At 41.2% G+C, this 17,108-nt stretch overlaps 1 protein-coding gene across 1 annotated transcript in view; it reads left to right on the forward strand.

The window, feature by feature from the left end:
- Positions 1-17,108, forward strand: part of LOC132833825 (multiple epidermal growth factor-like domains protein 6) — a 427,573-nt gene that overhangs the window by 13,423 nt on the left and 397,042 nt on the right. The window contains exon 3 of the mRNA XM_060852450.1: positions 5,857-5,966. Coding sequence (XP_060708433.1) covers positions 5,857-5,966 — 110 coding nt within the window. The remainder of the gene's footprint in view (positions 1-5,856; positions 5,967-17,108) is intronic.

Here is a 17,108-nt window from a genome sequence, read left to right on the forward strand (position 1 = left end):
AGCCTCGGGGGTGGAGAGATAAATGGGAGGGGGTTGGGGCTGGGGGGGGAGGTAGCTGAGAGTGCAATAGGTGGATGGAGGTGGGGTAAAGGTGATGGGTCAGATAGGAGAGTGGAACGGATAGGTGGGAAGGAAAATGGACAGGTGACCAGTTTCCTCTTTTCCCCTCCCCCCACCTTATCCCAGTTCCAACCTTCCAGCTCAGCACTGTCCTCATGACCCATCTCACCTGTCCATCTTCCTTCTCACCTATCCACTCCACTCTCCTCTCCAACCTATCATCTCTACCCCCACATCCATTCACCTATTGCGCTCTCAGCTACCTCTCCCCCAGCCTCACCTCCCTCCGATCGATCTGTCCACCCCTAAGGCTCTCAGCCTCATTCCTGATGAAGGGCTTTTGCCCAAAACATCAATTTTCCTACTCCTCGGATGCTGTCTGACCTTCTGTGCTTTTTCAGCACCACACTCCCTTCCTATTCATATACCCACTCAAATGCCTTTTAAATGTTGCAAATGTACCAGCCTCCACTACTTCCTCTGGCAGCTCATTCCAGACACGTACCATCCTCTGTGTCAAAGCGTTGTCCCTTAGATCTCTTTTATATCTTTCTCCTCTCACCGTAAACCTATGCCCTCTAGTTCTGGACTCCCCCACTCCAGGGAAAAGACTTTGTCTATTTATCCTATCCATGCCCCTCATGATTTTATAAACCTTTATAAGGTCGCCCTTCAGCCTCCAATGCTCCAGGGAAAACAGCCCAGTCTATTCAGCCTCTCCCTCTAGCTCAAATCCTCCAACCCAGGCAACATCCTTATAAATCTTTTCTGAACCCTTTCAAGTTTTACAACATCCTTCCAATAGGAAGGAGACCAGAATTGCACGCAATACTCCAAAAGTGGCTTAACCAATGTCCTGTACAGCCACAACATGACCTCCCGGCTCCTTTACTCAGTACTCTGACCAATTAAAGAAACCATACCAAACATCTTCTTCACTATCCTATCTACCTGCGACTCTACTTTCAAGGAGCTATGAACCTGCACTCCAAGGTTTCTTTGTTCAGCCACACCCTAGGACCTTACCATTAAGTGTATAAGTCCTGGTAAGGTTTGCTTTCCCTAAATGCAGCATTTATCTAAATTAAACTCCATCTGCCACTTCTCAGCCCATCTAATCAAGATCCTGTTGTAATCAGAGGTAACCTTCCTCGCTGTCAAAGAGAAAAATCAATGTTTGATTAGATTACCTACAGTGTGGAAACAGGCCCTTCGGCCCAACCAGTCCTCCAAAGAGTAACCCACCCAGACCCGTTTTCCTCTGACTAATGCACATAACACTATGGGCAATTCAGCATGGCCAATTCACCTAACCTGCACATCTTTGGACTGTGGGAGGAAACCGGAGCAAACCCACACTGACACATTGAGAATGTGCAAACTCCATATAGACAGTCGCTTGAGGCTAGAATTGAACCTGGGACCCTGGTGATGTGAGGCAGCAGTGCTAACCACTGAGCCACCATGCCTCAGCAATTTTAATGAACAGTAATCCAATATGCATCCGAAATGGAAATTGATAGGATTTATTAGATGATGCCATATTTCAGCGAGTCACTAACTCCACTCATCAGTGGTTCTCCCTTATGCCCCAACTTGGAGCAGAAGAATAGCATCTGCAGTTTGAAACAAGCCATTTGATTTAATTGACCTTTGTGGATATTTAGTCTCCACACGACTGTATACCCACCCGTCATCTTCTCTGCTTGGTTGCTTCTGCGTACCACCGGCATAGATAAAACAAGTTGAATGCTTCCTTCTGTGCCATAGCCATTCTATGGTTCATTAACCTTCTAGAAAGGTATAATTCTCCACTACAGTCAACAATAACTGTTACTAACTATTAGTTCCAAGACTTCGTTGGGATTTGTAAATGCTTGGATTTCTTTTTAGTTAATTGTCAGTTCTATTTTTATTTATTCAGCAGGAGAGGAGTTAAAAGTCAGCCCTGTCTCCACTAATGGCAGTTCATTGAGTAATACTGCATACATCTGTTTCTGTGGCTATGCATGTGCATTTGTGCACAAACTGACCCTGTTTACTTGCTTGAATACATTGTCACAACAAACCAGAAAAAATTCTTTCCAGAATGGGTGGGAAACTGCACATACACAGGCCTGGCCAGAGAATTCAAGTGGGCAAATATACTAGATGACCTTTTGTTTGCCTTACTTAAGGAGGAGAAAATTGGCTTTGGTTTCTGCCAACTGCAGTCACCTGACTACTCTGTAAAATAATCCATATGGATGCTGGATAAGGACAAAGTGCCACAAGAGTTACTCGCTCAGTTGGTAGCACCCTCATCTCTGCAGGCAAAGGTTGTAGTTTCAAATCCACTTTAGGAGTGCAGAAACTATGGCTAAACGTCAACTCTGAGGCAGTGGGGAGTGTGACAGGCGTGTTTCTGTAGTTCAGGTAGATGTCACAGATTTAATGGCAATACTCAAAGAAGACCAGAGAGTTCTCCTGGGCAACATTCCCACCTCAGCAAATGCCACCAAAAATATATAGTCATTATCTTTGGTGCTATGGGATCCAAGTGTGTACAAAATAATTGGTGAATTTTTAAAATTCATTCTGAGAACCTCAACCTCAGTGGCATTTAATGCTCATCCCCAGTTGTCAGTTAAAAGTAACAATTTATGAACATGCAGTGTTGTGTTTTGGTAAAGAGTTACTTGCTAGACTATTTTAGAGGATGGGTAAGAATGAACAGAAATAACATATGCACCAAACCAGGTAAGGCTGGCAGGTTTTCTTCTCTAACAGACGTTATTAGAGTCATAGAGACGTACGTCACGGAAACAGATGCTTTGGTCCAACTCGTCCATGCCAACCAGATCTCCCAACCTAATCCATTCCCACTTGCCAGCACCTGGCCCACATCCCTCCAAACCCTTCCTATTCATATATCCATCAAGATGCCCTTTAAATGTTACAATTGTATGAGCCTCCATCACTTCCTCTGGCAGCTCATTCCACAAATACCACCCTCTGCATGAAAATGTTGCCCCTTAGGTCTCTTTTATGTCTTTCCCCTCTCATCCTAAAGCTATGCCCTCTAGTTCTGGACTCCCCCTCCCCAGGGAAAAGAAATTGTCTACTTACCCTATCCATGCCCCTCATGATTTTATAAACCTCAATAATGTCACCCCTCAGCCTCTGATGCTCCAGGGAAAACAGCCCCAGCCTATTCAGTCTCTCCCTACAGCTCAAATTCTCCAGCCCTGGCGACATCCTTGTAAATCTTTTCGGAACCCTTTCAAGTTTCACATCATCCTTCCGAAAGGAAGGAGACCAGAATTGCATGCAATATTCCAAAAGTGGCCTAACCAATGGCCTGTACAGCTACAACATGATCTCCCAACTCCTATACTCAATACTCTGACCAATAAAGGAAAGTATACCAAATGCCGCCTTCACTATCCTATTTACCTGCGACTCTACTTTCAAGGAGCTCTGAACCTGCACTTCAAGGTGATCAGCAAAGGTTTCGAGAACCTTACCATTAAGTCCTGCTAAGATTTGCTTTCCAAAATGCAACACCTTGCATTTATCTAAATTAAACTCCATCTGCCACTCCTTAGCCCATTGGCCCATCGGATCAAGATTCCATTGTAATCTGAGGTAACCTTTTTCGCTGTCCACTACACCTCCAATTTTGGTGTCATCTGCAATCTTACTAACATACCTCCTATGTTCATCTGCAAATCGTTTATATAAATGATGAAATGTAGTGGGCCCAGCACTGATCCTTGTGGCATATCACTAGGTCACAGGCCTCCAGTCTGAAAAACAACTGTTCACCACCACCCTCTGTCTTCTATCTTTGAGGTAATTCTGTATCCAAATGACATCCAGCACGTCCTCCTCTGTAAAATGGACATTTTTCAAGATGTCACCATCTATTTCCCTACATTTTATATCTTCCATATCCTTCTCCACAGTAAACACTGATGGAAAATATTTATTTGATATTCTTCCCGGTCTCCTGCGGCTCCACACAAAGACCACCTTGCTTATCTTTGAGAGGCCCTATTCTCTCCCTAGTTACCCATTTGTCCTTAATGTGTTTGTAAATACCCTTTGGATTCTCCTTAACTCTCATGTCCCCTTTTTCCCCTCCTGATTTCTCTCTTAAGTATACTCCTACTGCCTTTATAGTCTTCTAAGGATTCACTTGATCTATCCTGACTATATCTGACTTATGCTTCCTCCTTTTTCTTAACCATACCCTCAATTTCTTTAGTCATCCAGCATTCCCTATACCTACCAGCCTTTACTTTCACCCTAACTGTCTCTGAACTCTTATTATTTTATTTTTAACATCTGTCCCCAATCAGCTTTTGAAAATTCTTGTCTAATGCCATCAAAATTAGCCTTCCTCCAATTTAAAACTTCAACTTTTAGATCTGGTCTATCCTTTACCATCACTATTATAAAACTAATAGAATTATGGTCGCTGATCCCAAAGTGCTCGCCCACTCACATCTCAGTCACCTGCCCTGCCTTATTTCCCAAAAGTAGGTCAAATTTTGCACCTTCTCTAGTAGGCACACTTAACAAATTCCTCTCCATCTAAGCCCTTAACACTAGGGCAGTCCCAGTCTATGTTTCTTACCCTATTATTCTTACAGATAAATGAAATCTCTTTACAAATTTGTGTCTCAATTTCCCGCTGACTAATAAGGAATCGATAATACAATCAATAAGGTGATGATCCCTTTCTTATTTCTCAGTTCCACCGAAATAACTTCCCTGAATGTATTTCTGGGAGTATCCTCCCTAAGTAGAGCTGTAACACCAACCCTTATCAAAAACACCACTCCCCTCCTCTGTTGTCTTCCTCTCTGTTCTTCCTGTAGCATTTGTATCCTGGAATATTAAGCTGCCAGTCCTGTCCATCCCTGAGCCATGTTTCTGCAATTGCTATGATTCCCAGTCCCATGTTCCTAATCATGCCCTCAGTTCATCTGCCTTCCCTGTTCAGCCCCTTGCATTGAAATAACTGCAGTTTAATTTATTAGTCCTACCTTGTTCTCTGCTTTATCCCTGACTGCTTGACTCACTTTTCTCAACTGTACCAGTCTCAGATGGATCTCTTTCCCCACTATCCCCCTGGGTCTCACCACCCCACCTTACTAATTTAAATCCTCCTGAACAGCTCTAGCAAATCTCCCTGCCAGTGTATTAATCCCCTTCCAATTCAGGTGCAATCCGTCCTTCTTGTACAGGTCACTTCTACACCAGAAAATATTCCAATGATCCAAAAATGCGAACCATTTTCCCATACACCAACTCCTCAGTCGCACATTCATCTGCTCTATCCTCCTATTCCTACCCTCAGTAACTCATAGCACTCTGAGTAATCCAGATATTACTACCCTCGAGGACCACCTTTTTCAAATTGAAGTAGTTAGTCACTGTACTTATCCTGCCATAAATTCAATAAAAAATTGGAATTAAGAGTCTAACGATAACCATTAAACTGTTGTTGGTTTATTTGTTGAAAAAACACATCTGGTTCACTCATGTAAAAGAAGCTGCTATCCTTACCTGACCTAGCCTACATGTGACTCCAGCAGCACAGCGTTGTAGTTGACAATGCCTTCCAGTGCATAACTTGTTGTGTGAAAACGTCTGAAGCTTTTTGAGATAACAGAGAGGTGTAATAAGATGTGATAAAAATTCATATCTTTTCAATCCAAACATTTATTTTCAGTGGCAGCATGGTTAGTTGACAGAAAAGTTGATAAGGGATCTGAGAATTACTAAATAAATCTGGTTTTCTTACAGGACTGCATACTATACAGCATACAGACAGGTTTACAGTATGGACTTTAAGGTGGTCTTGAAGTGTTGTCCAGGGTGGATACAACTCAACAATGAAGCTGGATGTCTCTACCGTAAGTTCCCTTTTTGAATATAAACAACAGCTCCACTCAAGGCTGGTCAGTGATATATCTTGGGTTTCATTAACAGTAACATCAATATTTTTTTGCTGGCATAAGGATGGTCTTTAGGCAGTCAGGTCTGGACAGGGGTACCACTGTGTGTTCATGGCAACAAATGTTGGCATTTACACTGGAGGGTTAGCTCCTGTCTTATGAAGTGGTCACCGACTTATGAACATCCGACTTGTGAACACTCATACTTACGATCACATTCCATACAGGGATGTAATAATATTAATTTTTAAGATCTGACATGTGAACACTTCCTCGTCCTTATGAATGGCTATTTCATGTTGTCCTGCATTATGTTTTGACTTGTGAACAGATTTGAATGGAAACCATCTGCAACCAACATTGCACCAGAAGAAATAAAGCACTCACCACTGATGCAAACCATATAAACAATGAGCTGCTGTTCCAAATAGCTTGCCTATAAGGCCTAACTTGGACAATTAGTGGGAGAAACAGTTACCTCATTTTCTATATTGTATCTCTAAGTGTATGTTACATATTTCCAAAAATAGTTAACTACATTGAGATGCAGACTAGCTAATCAGCTTGTCACCTCTGATCTTTGTTTCTCTGTGTGACTGATGTGCTCCTGAAACTTCAGTGACATTCTAATGGAAAGTTGCATTAGTGTGCTGTTCATTTCTCAGAGTGAAGAGCCTAAAGAACAGCCTAATACACAATGTGCAGTAATAGGGAAGATTGATTAACTGAAAAGGATTGCAGTTGTTTGAAAGGAAAATGAAAACTTGCATTTTATACTGCATGTTTCAGAAACTTGGGTCATCTCAAAGCACTTTGTTGAAGTATTTTATTGAATTGTTGTAATGTAGGAAACATAGTCACAAATTACTTATAGCAGCTCCCACAAATGGTAATATAATAATCAAATAATCTGTAATTTGTTTTTAATGATGTTTGTTGATGGATAGGAGAGATTTTTAACTTCCATCCAAAATAGCTGCACAATTCAGAATGTCTGTCTGGAGGTCAGGTAGCTGAAAATCATTTCAAGATCTGATCAATATAATTAAAAATAATTTCCACTCATTTGAGCTCCAGTTGGGAGCTCCCCACGCTGGAGTGGGCAAGAAATCAGGGAAGGTGAGATGAAAAAAAGGCACGGGATCACATCTTTATCTTTCACTTCAAATTGAACTGCAATTCCAGTCTTCGGAGAACTTCTTATTTTAAGGATCTTTTTCCTGGTGTTCAGTTCTTCTCTTCCACATTTTGCTGGCAAGTTCATCCTTTCTGGCAACAATTCAACAGGGACCTGTCACTTAAGACATCCAAGGTAGTGGGTTTTGTGCTGTTGGATTCCAAGGGGTAGATGGAAGTTCACCCAGATGGAATTCTGACTGCAAGAGGAGAATCTTGACTGAAATCAGTAACAGGAATTAAGATAATCCAAGGTCTATCTACATTGCATGTTACAGTCCTAGTTGTCAATGATGCAATGGATTTTTTCGACTTTTCAAAACTTCTATATAGCAGCTTTCACAACCTCAGACCATCTTCAAGTATTTGCAGTCCATTAAGAAATTTAGAGTATAGTCATTGTTGAAGTGTTGTAAATTATTTGTGAGCATGCAGTTCCCAGGATCAAGAAGAAGATAATGACCAAATAATCTCTTTCAGTTTTTGATTTTGGTTGAGAGGTATTTATTAGGCAGGATCCTAGGGGGGACTTTTTCTGGTCTTCTTTGCCTAGTGTTATTGGATCATTTACATCCACCTGAGAAATCGTAAGGCACCTCATTCTATCCAAAGGTAATATTTCTACCAGTGCAAAACCTCAGGCAGAAACACACTGGGATGTCAATCTGGGCTTTGTGCTCTGGAGTGGGACTGGAACTCAGGTGAGTGTCATGGCTGACACTTCATAGCAATTAATCTCACATCGATTGGTCTTAGCCAGTCTCAAGCATGAAGTGAGAAAAACCCTCAGTAGTGGAGAGTTTGGAAACAAAAGGTCCAATGTCCCTGTTTTCCCATTCATGATGCACTTCCCATATCTCATGTCTCAACCATCCTCCATCCCCCATCTCCCACCCCCCAGTAAGTGGATCTCATTATTTTTCATTGCCGACCTTCATACTTAGATAAAAGTCAACCTTTTTATCTGCTGAGAAAGGTTGTACTCACATTGGGAGTTGACCTCAATTAGGGCTTGTTGGCAATAAATGTGCTGAAATTCTCTGAAATTTAAGACTTGCTCCACCTAGACCAGATCAAATATGATAAGGGATGAACAGAACTAGATCTTGCAACAAAATAAATGAAATACGAAGTTGGTTTCAAGCTAAAAGTCATAATGTTTGCTTACTAGTTGAATAACTGCTGTTGGGAGACAATTTTGGTATTAACGTAAAACTAATACACCAATAGAAGAAGAAGGAATCTATCTTGAAAAAGATGCCCAACATCATATACATCAGGAAAACATGGAACTGCTACCGGCCAGATCTTCAAAAACATGTGTTGTATAGGTCCTCAAATTGTTAGAATCGTCATCAGAAATGCAATGAATGTACATATAACTGAGTCAACCATATCATGTTCTGAGTCCAGTAAGATTTGAACAATTTTTGAACAGTTTCTGCAGATGCTCCATGAAATGGAAAATATCAAGTGTGGCAGTAGAAAACTAAGATTGCTTGTGATAACTGAAGGAAGTCTGTCAGACAGTAACAAAAGTACTTGTACTTGTTGGCCTAGATTATTTGATCTTTGGATCATTGGATGTATGACCCAAGATGCTCATTAGACCCCACAGCCATGCTGACTGTGTGGGAATTGCTTGGGAAATGTGAACTTCTGGCAGCTGTTCCCCTCTTCCTGTGATCCTCCCAAAGTAACCTCCAACTTTTGAGAGACCGAGTCTTCAAACTGCTCTGACATACTCACTAGGACAGTTACCTAGGATATGTTTGACAAGAAAATTCTAGTCTAACTCCTGGCTAACTGTGCAACTGAACACAGTCACTCGAAATTGAAGGCCATCACTCACTCATTGACCCGAATTGCCAAAACATCGATCCTCCTGCTCCACGGATGCTGCCTGACCTGCTGTGCTTTTCCAGCACCACATTCTCGACTCTGATCTTCAGCATTTGGATTCTCATTTTCTCCTAATCCTGATCCAGCCTCATTAGTTATGTTGTGCAAGCTAACCACACTAGCCCCTCTTGAACTGACCAAACTAGCCCCTGACTCAGCTATCTACGCACCTGCCTGTCATCTCCTCCACTTTCCAATTTACCTGGTTATCTCATACATCTACTACCCTGCCCATTCACGCATTCATTCACTCACTCATTCACCAACATTCATCCTTTCATCCATTCACAAACATTTGCACTTAAATGTATGGCAGCTGGTATTCTCTTTCCCTCTGCATAAAGTTTTACTGCTATAAGAAAACTTTGTAATTGAAGTTTTCTCCGTATTTCTGAAGGAGCTTGGATTGGAAAGCCTGTCGAAACATGAACCGGTGTCACAAAAAAGTAAGAGCAGAGCAATAACCTGTTGGTGATTGCAGTTTTGCAGAAGATCTGTATCTTTGTCACACTGACATGATCGAAACTCTCACCATCTTAACTGTGGAGTGGAAATTACAATTTAAAAATAGCTCCAGTGTAAACCACAGAATATGAGAGGACAAGATTAACGGTAGTACCAGCTGCAAGTCCAGTGTAACAAAATGAAAGCCTATGTCAATTTTCAAACATAAAAACATGCTGAAAATCACATTTCTTGCAGGAGTTTTTATTCATGTTGACAGTTCTTTATTCAGTCTTTGATCTCCCTACCTTTCCTTTTTCTTACTATTTCCTCACTCTTGCTCCTGGTCTCTCAAATAAATTAATAAGCTGTTTTGTGGAATGCTCACCAGTGATCACTTTTAAACTGAATATTTTAGAATGCTTACTGTTTGCTGGCAAAGGAGAGCATGTGTAAAGTCTGATGGAATTTGCAAATTTAAGTTGTCTCTGCCTGAAACAGATGATCACACAGTGTGCCCAGTTATAAACCTGGCAAGACCTGTGACCAAGGAGCAGCAAAAGGTTCTTCCCTCATTCCCCTTCCTGTCTTTCAACTGCAGATAGCCTGTTTTTCAGGCAAGAAACAGTTGAAAGTCCATCCCACTGCCTGTAGGAATTACAGAAAGAAAACAGGATCTTGGAAAAATAACGTGCAAGAGATTGCAGTTGTGGAGATAATGTGTATAACACTGTCTGAGTTGTGTTAATAGCCATAGTTGCTAGTTTGCATTTATTTTTTGCCAGGACTTTTCTTCCCCACAACATTACTTGATTTTATTTTTCAAAAGTCAGATGTAATAACATTAAGATAATGTTTAACATGAGAAATAACTTACCTGTGCATAATATAAAAAAGTCAGAACATTTTGCCCTGAGCAACCTCTGTTTGTTTACTGAATGGAAAAGTTAGCTTGCAAAGGTCGGGGGCATAATAGTATTAACCCATGCAATGACATGTAAACATTAGCTGCAGTTTAGGATGGATTGGGTAGATGAGAAAAGAAAATTATATAGCATCTATCATGAATTCAGGATGTTGAAATGTCTTTACAGTCAGTGAAGTTCTCTTTGTGGTGCGATCTGTATGTAATTGGGTAAAGATGGCAAACAAATAAGTGCACAGCAAGGTTCTGCAAACGGAACCGAGATAAATTACCAGGTTAGTTGTTCTTATTGGTTCTGGTTGTGTAATAAAAGTTTGTCATATCAATTAGAGAACTTTGTTTTCAAGTAGTCATGTTTTTATGTCTACATGAACGAGGAGATGATGCTTGGGCTTAACATCTTTTCTGAAAAACAGAATCTCCAGTAGTGCGATACTGCCTTAATGCTGCACTGGAAGGTTAATAAGTGTAGATTATTTCCCTGATTCTCTGGATCCACAGTCTTCTGATTTGGAGGCAAAGGTTATATCCATTGAGTAAAGGCTGACACTTAGGTGACTAAGGCTGAAGAGTGGTTCAGTGAGTCTGTCTGTTCTTGTTTAGTTTAGCAAGTCCTATCTATAATTTTAAATGGGATTCCAGTGTAGCTCTTAGCACAATCAGGATTATTTGATAAGCACTGTCAGATTTTCCCTGAATATCGGTTGGGCTTAGTTTGATTCATTTGTACATGCTAGATGTTTCACTCATTCAAGCACCAGGCCTTGTTCTTAAACGCAAAGGGAATATGTACATTGCATTCTCCTTTCCTTGTTAAAAAGAATGCAGACAGCAGACCCCTGCTGCATCCCCATGACAACACCCTGACCAATCCAAAGTCAACTTACCTAGTTTTAACTTCATCAGTTAACTAAGATTGATGGATATTCATATTGTATCTCCATGTCAATCGTAGTCAAATCAATCTGTGTTGTCTTCTCATGCTACATAATGTTGGTTTTCTTGCATTTCAGTCCTGATGAGCATAAGATGAAAAGCTGCTACATTTTGTCTACTTTTAGCAATGTTTAAGTATTAATTTGGCATGGACAAGATCTTGTACAGAAGTTGTGTGTTTTTTTTTCCCTTGCCAATGTAAACAAAATTAACGTCCAGGAGCTCTTCTCTCCTGGCTGCAGATGGCTACAATCAGTGACAATGAAGAAAATAAGACCCAAACATAATGGACCTCAAGCAAAGCTGTTTTATCATCTGTGGCTCAGTGTTTTAACCTTTGTCTATGAGTTGGAACATTGTGGATTCACATTCCACTCTGGAAATTTGAAGACGTAATCTAGCCTTGTGCCTCCGTATGGTACTAAGGGAGTGTTAAATGTGCCACCTTCATTAACTGAAGTCCCACTTGCCCTTTACTGTGGACCTACAAGATACCAAGGAGCTATTTTGAAGTGGAACAAGGGAGTCCTAACAGTATTTATCCTTTTTACTAATATTGTGTTCATAATCAAGAGAGATACTAAGTTGTTTTAATAGAGTACAATTCAATACAGCGCAGGAACAGATTCTTCATCCCACCAAGCCCGTACCGATCCTAATCCTTCTTTAGACCAGTTACTTATTGCCCATGTATTGTTACTATCTCTCTGCCACCCCCTGTTCATGTGTCTATTAAGATAAGCCTTAAATGTTACTACTGTGTCTGCTTCCACGACCTCCACTGGCAATGAATTCCAGGCACCCACCACCCTCTGTGTGAAAAAAATTCTCTGCACTTCTCCCTGTCACCTTGAACCTGTACCCTCGAACCTGTGCCCTCTTGTAGTTGACCTTTCCACCCCGGGGAAAAAAAGCCTCTGACTATCCACCCTATCTATGCCTCAATTTTGTAGACCTCTATCAGGTTGTCCCTCAGCTTCCAGCACTTCATCAAAGACTCTCACTGATGATGTTACCTAGTATGGTGACAAAATGTCTGAAAACAGACCTTGCAGCTCATCGAGCTAACTTGCATACTTATCATCATCCCGAGCTACAAATCTTCTCAAAAATTGTTATCCAATATCTCTACATAACTAAAACCCTCCAGAGCAGGTAATATTCTGGTATATCTTCTCTGCACCTCTCAAAAGCATTCATGACTTTCTGATAGCGCGACAACTGGAACTGCATCCCATGTTCCAAATGTGGCCTTGCTAAAATTTTGTACATCTGCAATATAAATTTAATTCAATTCAATTCAACTTGCCAACTTTTGTATTCCGTACTGTAGCTGATGAAGGCAAGTGTGTTGTATACCTTTTTGATCATCTTATCCACTTGCATTGGTACTTTCAGAACTCTAGGGACCTATTTGCCCAGATCCTTCTGTACGTCAATGCTGCCAAGGGTTCTGCTATTTATTGTATAATTCGCACCTGAATTTCATTTTCCAAAATACATCACGTCACATTTGTCCAAATCAAACTCCACTTGCCATTTCTCTGCCCAAATTGGGCAATCTATCCTTATTCCATTGTATTCTTTGACAATCTGCCTCACTATCTGCAACTAGCCAATTTAGTGGTGTCAATCACAAACTTGCTAATCACACCACTTACATTTTCCTCCAGATCATTTAGATATATTACAAACAATAAAGGTTCCAGCACTGATCCCTGTGGAACACCACTAGTTACTGATCTCCTTTCTCTCTGTCTTCTATGACCAAGCTTGTTTTGTATCTATTTCGCCAGCTCACTCCAGACCCCTATGAGACTGTACCTTCTGTACCAGCCTGCCATAAATAACCTTATCAAATGCTTTACTAAAGTCCATGTAGACCTTATCCTCTGCCCTTCACTCAATAATTTTTGTCACCCCTAAAATAAACTCAATCAAATTGGTGAGTCATGAATTTCCCCGCAATGCCATTTGCTTCCAAATGTAAATAAATCCTGTCTCTCCATATCTTTTGCAATAGCTTCCCCACCACTGACATCAAGCTAACATAGAACAATACAGTGCAAAACAGGCACTTTGACCTCGATGTTGCGCTGACCTGTGAACTATTCTCAGCTCATTTCCCCTACACTATCCCATCATCATCCATGTTCTTATCCAAGGATTGTTTAAATCTCCCTAATGTGACTGAGTTAAGTACATTGACAGGTAGGGCATTCTACGCCCTTACCACTCTCTGAGTAAAGAAACTGCCTCTGCCATCTGTCTTCAATCTATTACCCCTCAAATTGTAGTTTTGCCCCCATGTACAAGCTGACCTCATCACCCTAGGAAAAGGACTTTCACTGTCTACCCTATCTAATCCTCTGATCATCTTGTATGTATTTATCAAATCCCCTCTTAGCTTTCTTCTTTTCAATGAGAACAGATCCAAGTCTCTCAGCCTTTCCTTGTAAGACCTTACCTACATACCAGGCAACCTCCTGATAAATCACCACTGCATCTTTTCCAATGCTTCCACATCCATCCTGAAATATGCGACCAGAACTGTACACAATGTTCTAAGTACGGCAGGACTAGCATTTTCTATAGTTGCAGCATGATATTGCAGCTCCAGAACTCAATCCCTCTACCAATGAAACCCAACACACCGTGTGCTTTCTTAATTCTGCTGGATATCCACACTACCAAGAATCTTTCCATTGACCCAGTACTCTGCCTTCCTGTTATTCTTCCCAAAGTACATCACCTCACATTTATCTGCATTGAACTCTATTTGCCACTTCTCAACCCAATTCTGCAGTTTATCCAAGTCCCCTGCAACCTGGAACATTCTTCCAAACTGTCCACTACTCCACCGACTTTAGTGTCATCTGCAAATTTACTAATCCATTCACCTATGCCTGCGTCTAAGTCATTTATAAAAATGACAAACAGCAGTGGTCCCAAAACAAATCATTGTGGCACACCACTAGTAACTGGACTCCAGGCTGAATATTTTCCATCGACCACCACTCGCTGCCTTCTTTCAGAAAGCCAATTTCTAATCCAAACTGCTAAGTCACCCTCAATCCCATGCCTCTGCATTTTCTCCAACAGCCTACCATGTGGAACTTTATCAAAGGCTTTCCTGAATTCCATGTATACCACATCAACTGTCCTACCCTCATCTACATGCATGGTCACCTTCTCAAAAAACTCAATGAGGTTTGTGAGATATGACCTGTCCTTAATGAAATCATGTTGACTATCTGAAATCAAATGTTGCTTGCTAGATGATTATAAATCTTATCTCTTATAATCCTTCCCAAAACCTTTCTTACAACAGAAGTAAGGCTCACTGGTGTATTATCTGGATTATCTGTTTTGCTTCTCAAACAAAGGAACAACATCGGCCATTCTCCAATCCTTTGGAACCTCATTTGAGGCCAAAGAGGATGCAAAGGTATCAGCTAAGGTCCCAGCTATTTCCTCCCTTGCCGCCCATCATATCCTGGGATAGACCCCATCCGGCCCTGAGTACTTATCTACCTGAATGTATTCTACCTGAATGGGGGCAGACAACTAACTCTTCCTTATTCTGTTGATCTGCCCAAGAGTATTCACACACCTTTCCCTAACTTCAACATCCCATGGGTCTCCCTCTTTAATGAATACTGACGTAAAGTACACATTAAAGAACTTACCCGTTTCCTCTGAGTCCACACATAATTTCTTTCCTTTATCCTTGAATGAGCCTACCCTTTCCTTAGCCATCCTCTTGCTCCTAACATATGTATAAAACGCTTTGGGATTCTCCTTGACCCTGCAGGCCAAGGGCATTTCATAGTCAAAAAGGGCAGGAGAGTCAATGTTGCAGGCATAAGCCCTTCATTGACTCTCCTCCTCCTCAGAATGCTGCCTGACCTGCTGTGCTTTTCCAGCACCACCCTTTTTGACTCTGACTTCTTCAAGGTCCTCCCTTTCTCCAAGGAAATAAGAAAGGGATAATCACCTTATTGGGTTTGTATTTATAGAACCCCCTAATAGTCAGACGGAAATTGAGAAACAAATTTGTAAGGAGATTTAAATTATCTTTAAGAATAATAGGATGGTTATGGTAAGGGATTTTAACTTTCCAAACATAGACTGGGACTGCCATAGTGGCTTCAGATGGAGAGGAATTTGTTAAGTGTGTACAAGAACATTATCTGATTCAGTATGTGGATGTTCCTACCAGACAAGGTGCAAAACTTGACCTACTCTTGGGAAATAAGGCAGGGCAGGTGACGGAGATGTCAGTGGGGGAGCACTTTGGGACCAGAAACCATAATTCTATTAGTTTTAAAATAGTGATAGAAAAGGATAGACCAGATCTAAAAGTTGAAATTCTAATTTGGAGGAAGGCTAATTTTGATTGTAATTGGCAAGAACTTTCGAAAGCTGATTGGGAGCAGATGTTTGCTGCTAAAGGGACGGCTGGAAAATGGGAAGCCTTCAGAAATGAGATAACGAGAGTCCAGTGACAGTATATTCCTGTGAGGGTGAAAGGGAAGGCTGGTAAGTATAGGGAATGCTGGATGACTTGAGAAATTGAGGGTTTGGTTAACGAAAAGAAGGAAGCATATGTAAGGTATAGACGGCTAAGATCGAGTGAATCCTTAGAGCACAAAGGCAGTAGGAGTATACTTAAGAAGGAAACCAGGAGGGCAAAAAGGGGACATGAGATAGCTTTGACAAGTAGTGTTAAGTAGAATCCAAAGGGTTTTTTTTCAAATACATTAAGGACAAAAGGATATCTAGGGAGAGAATGGGGCCGCTCAAAGACCAGCAAGGCAGCATATTAGTGGAGTCACAAGAGACAGCTAAATACTTAATAGCTGGAGAACCTAAATTAATATTTTGCATCAGTGTTTACTGTGAAGAATTACATGAAAGATATAGAATGTGAGAAAATAGATAGTGACATCTTGAAAATGTCCATATAACAGAGGAGGTGGTGCTGGATGTCTTAAAATGCATAAAAGTGGATAAATCCCCAGGACTTGATCAGGCATATCCTAGAACTCCATGGGAAGCTAGGGAAGTGATTGCTGGGTTCATTGCTGAGATATTTGTATCATCGATAGTCGCAGGTGAGGTGCCAGAAGACTGGAGTTTGGCAAACGTGGTGCTACTGTTTAAGAAGGGTGGTAAGGACAAGCCAGGAAACTATAGATCAGTGAGCCTGACGTTGGTGGTGGGCAAGTTGTTGGAGGGAATCCTGAGAGACAAGATTTACATGTATTTGGAAGGGCAAGGATTGATTAGGGATAGTCAATATGGCTTTGTGCATGGGAAATCATGTCTCACAAACTTGATTGTGTTTTTTGCAGAAGCACAAAGAGGATTGATGAGGGCAGACCGGTGAACGTGATGTATATGGACTTCAGTAAAGCTTTCGACAAAGTTCCCCATGGGAGACTGGTTAGCAAGGTTAGATCTCATGGAACACAGGGAGAACTAGCCATTTGGACACAGACCTGGCTCAAAGGTAGAAGATAGAGGGTGGTGATGGAGGGTTGCTTTTCAGACTGGAGGCCTGTGACCAATAGTATGCCACAAGGATCGGTGCTGGGTCCACTACTTTTTGTTATTTATTTAATAATTTGGATGTGAACATAACAGGTATAATTAGTAAGTTTGCAGATGACACAAATTGGGGGTGGAGTGGACAGCAAAGGAGGTTACTTCAG

This window comes from Hemiscyllium ocellatum, chromosome 37 (assembly GCF_020745735.1).
Source record: "Hemiscyllium ocellatum isolate sHemOce1 chromosome 37, sHemOce1.pat.X.cur, whole genome shotgun sequence".
Lineage (NCBI taxonomy): Eukaryota > Metazoa > Chordata > Chondrichthyes > Orectolobiformes > Hemiscylliidae > Hemiscyllium > Hemiscyllium ocellatum.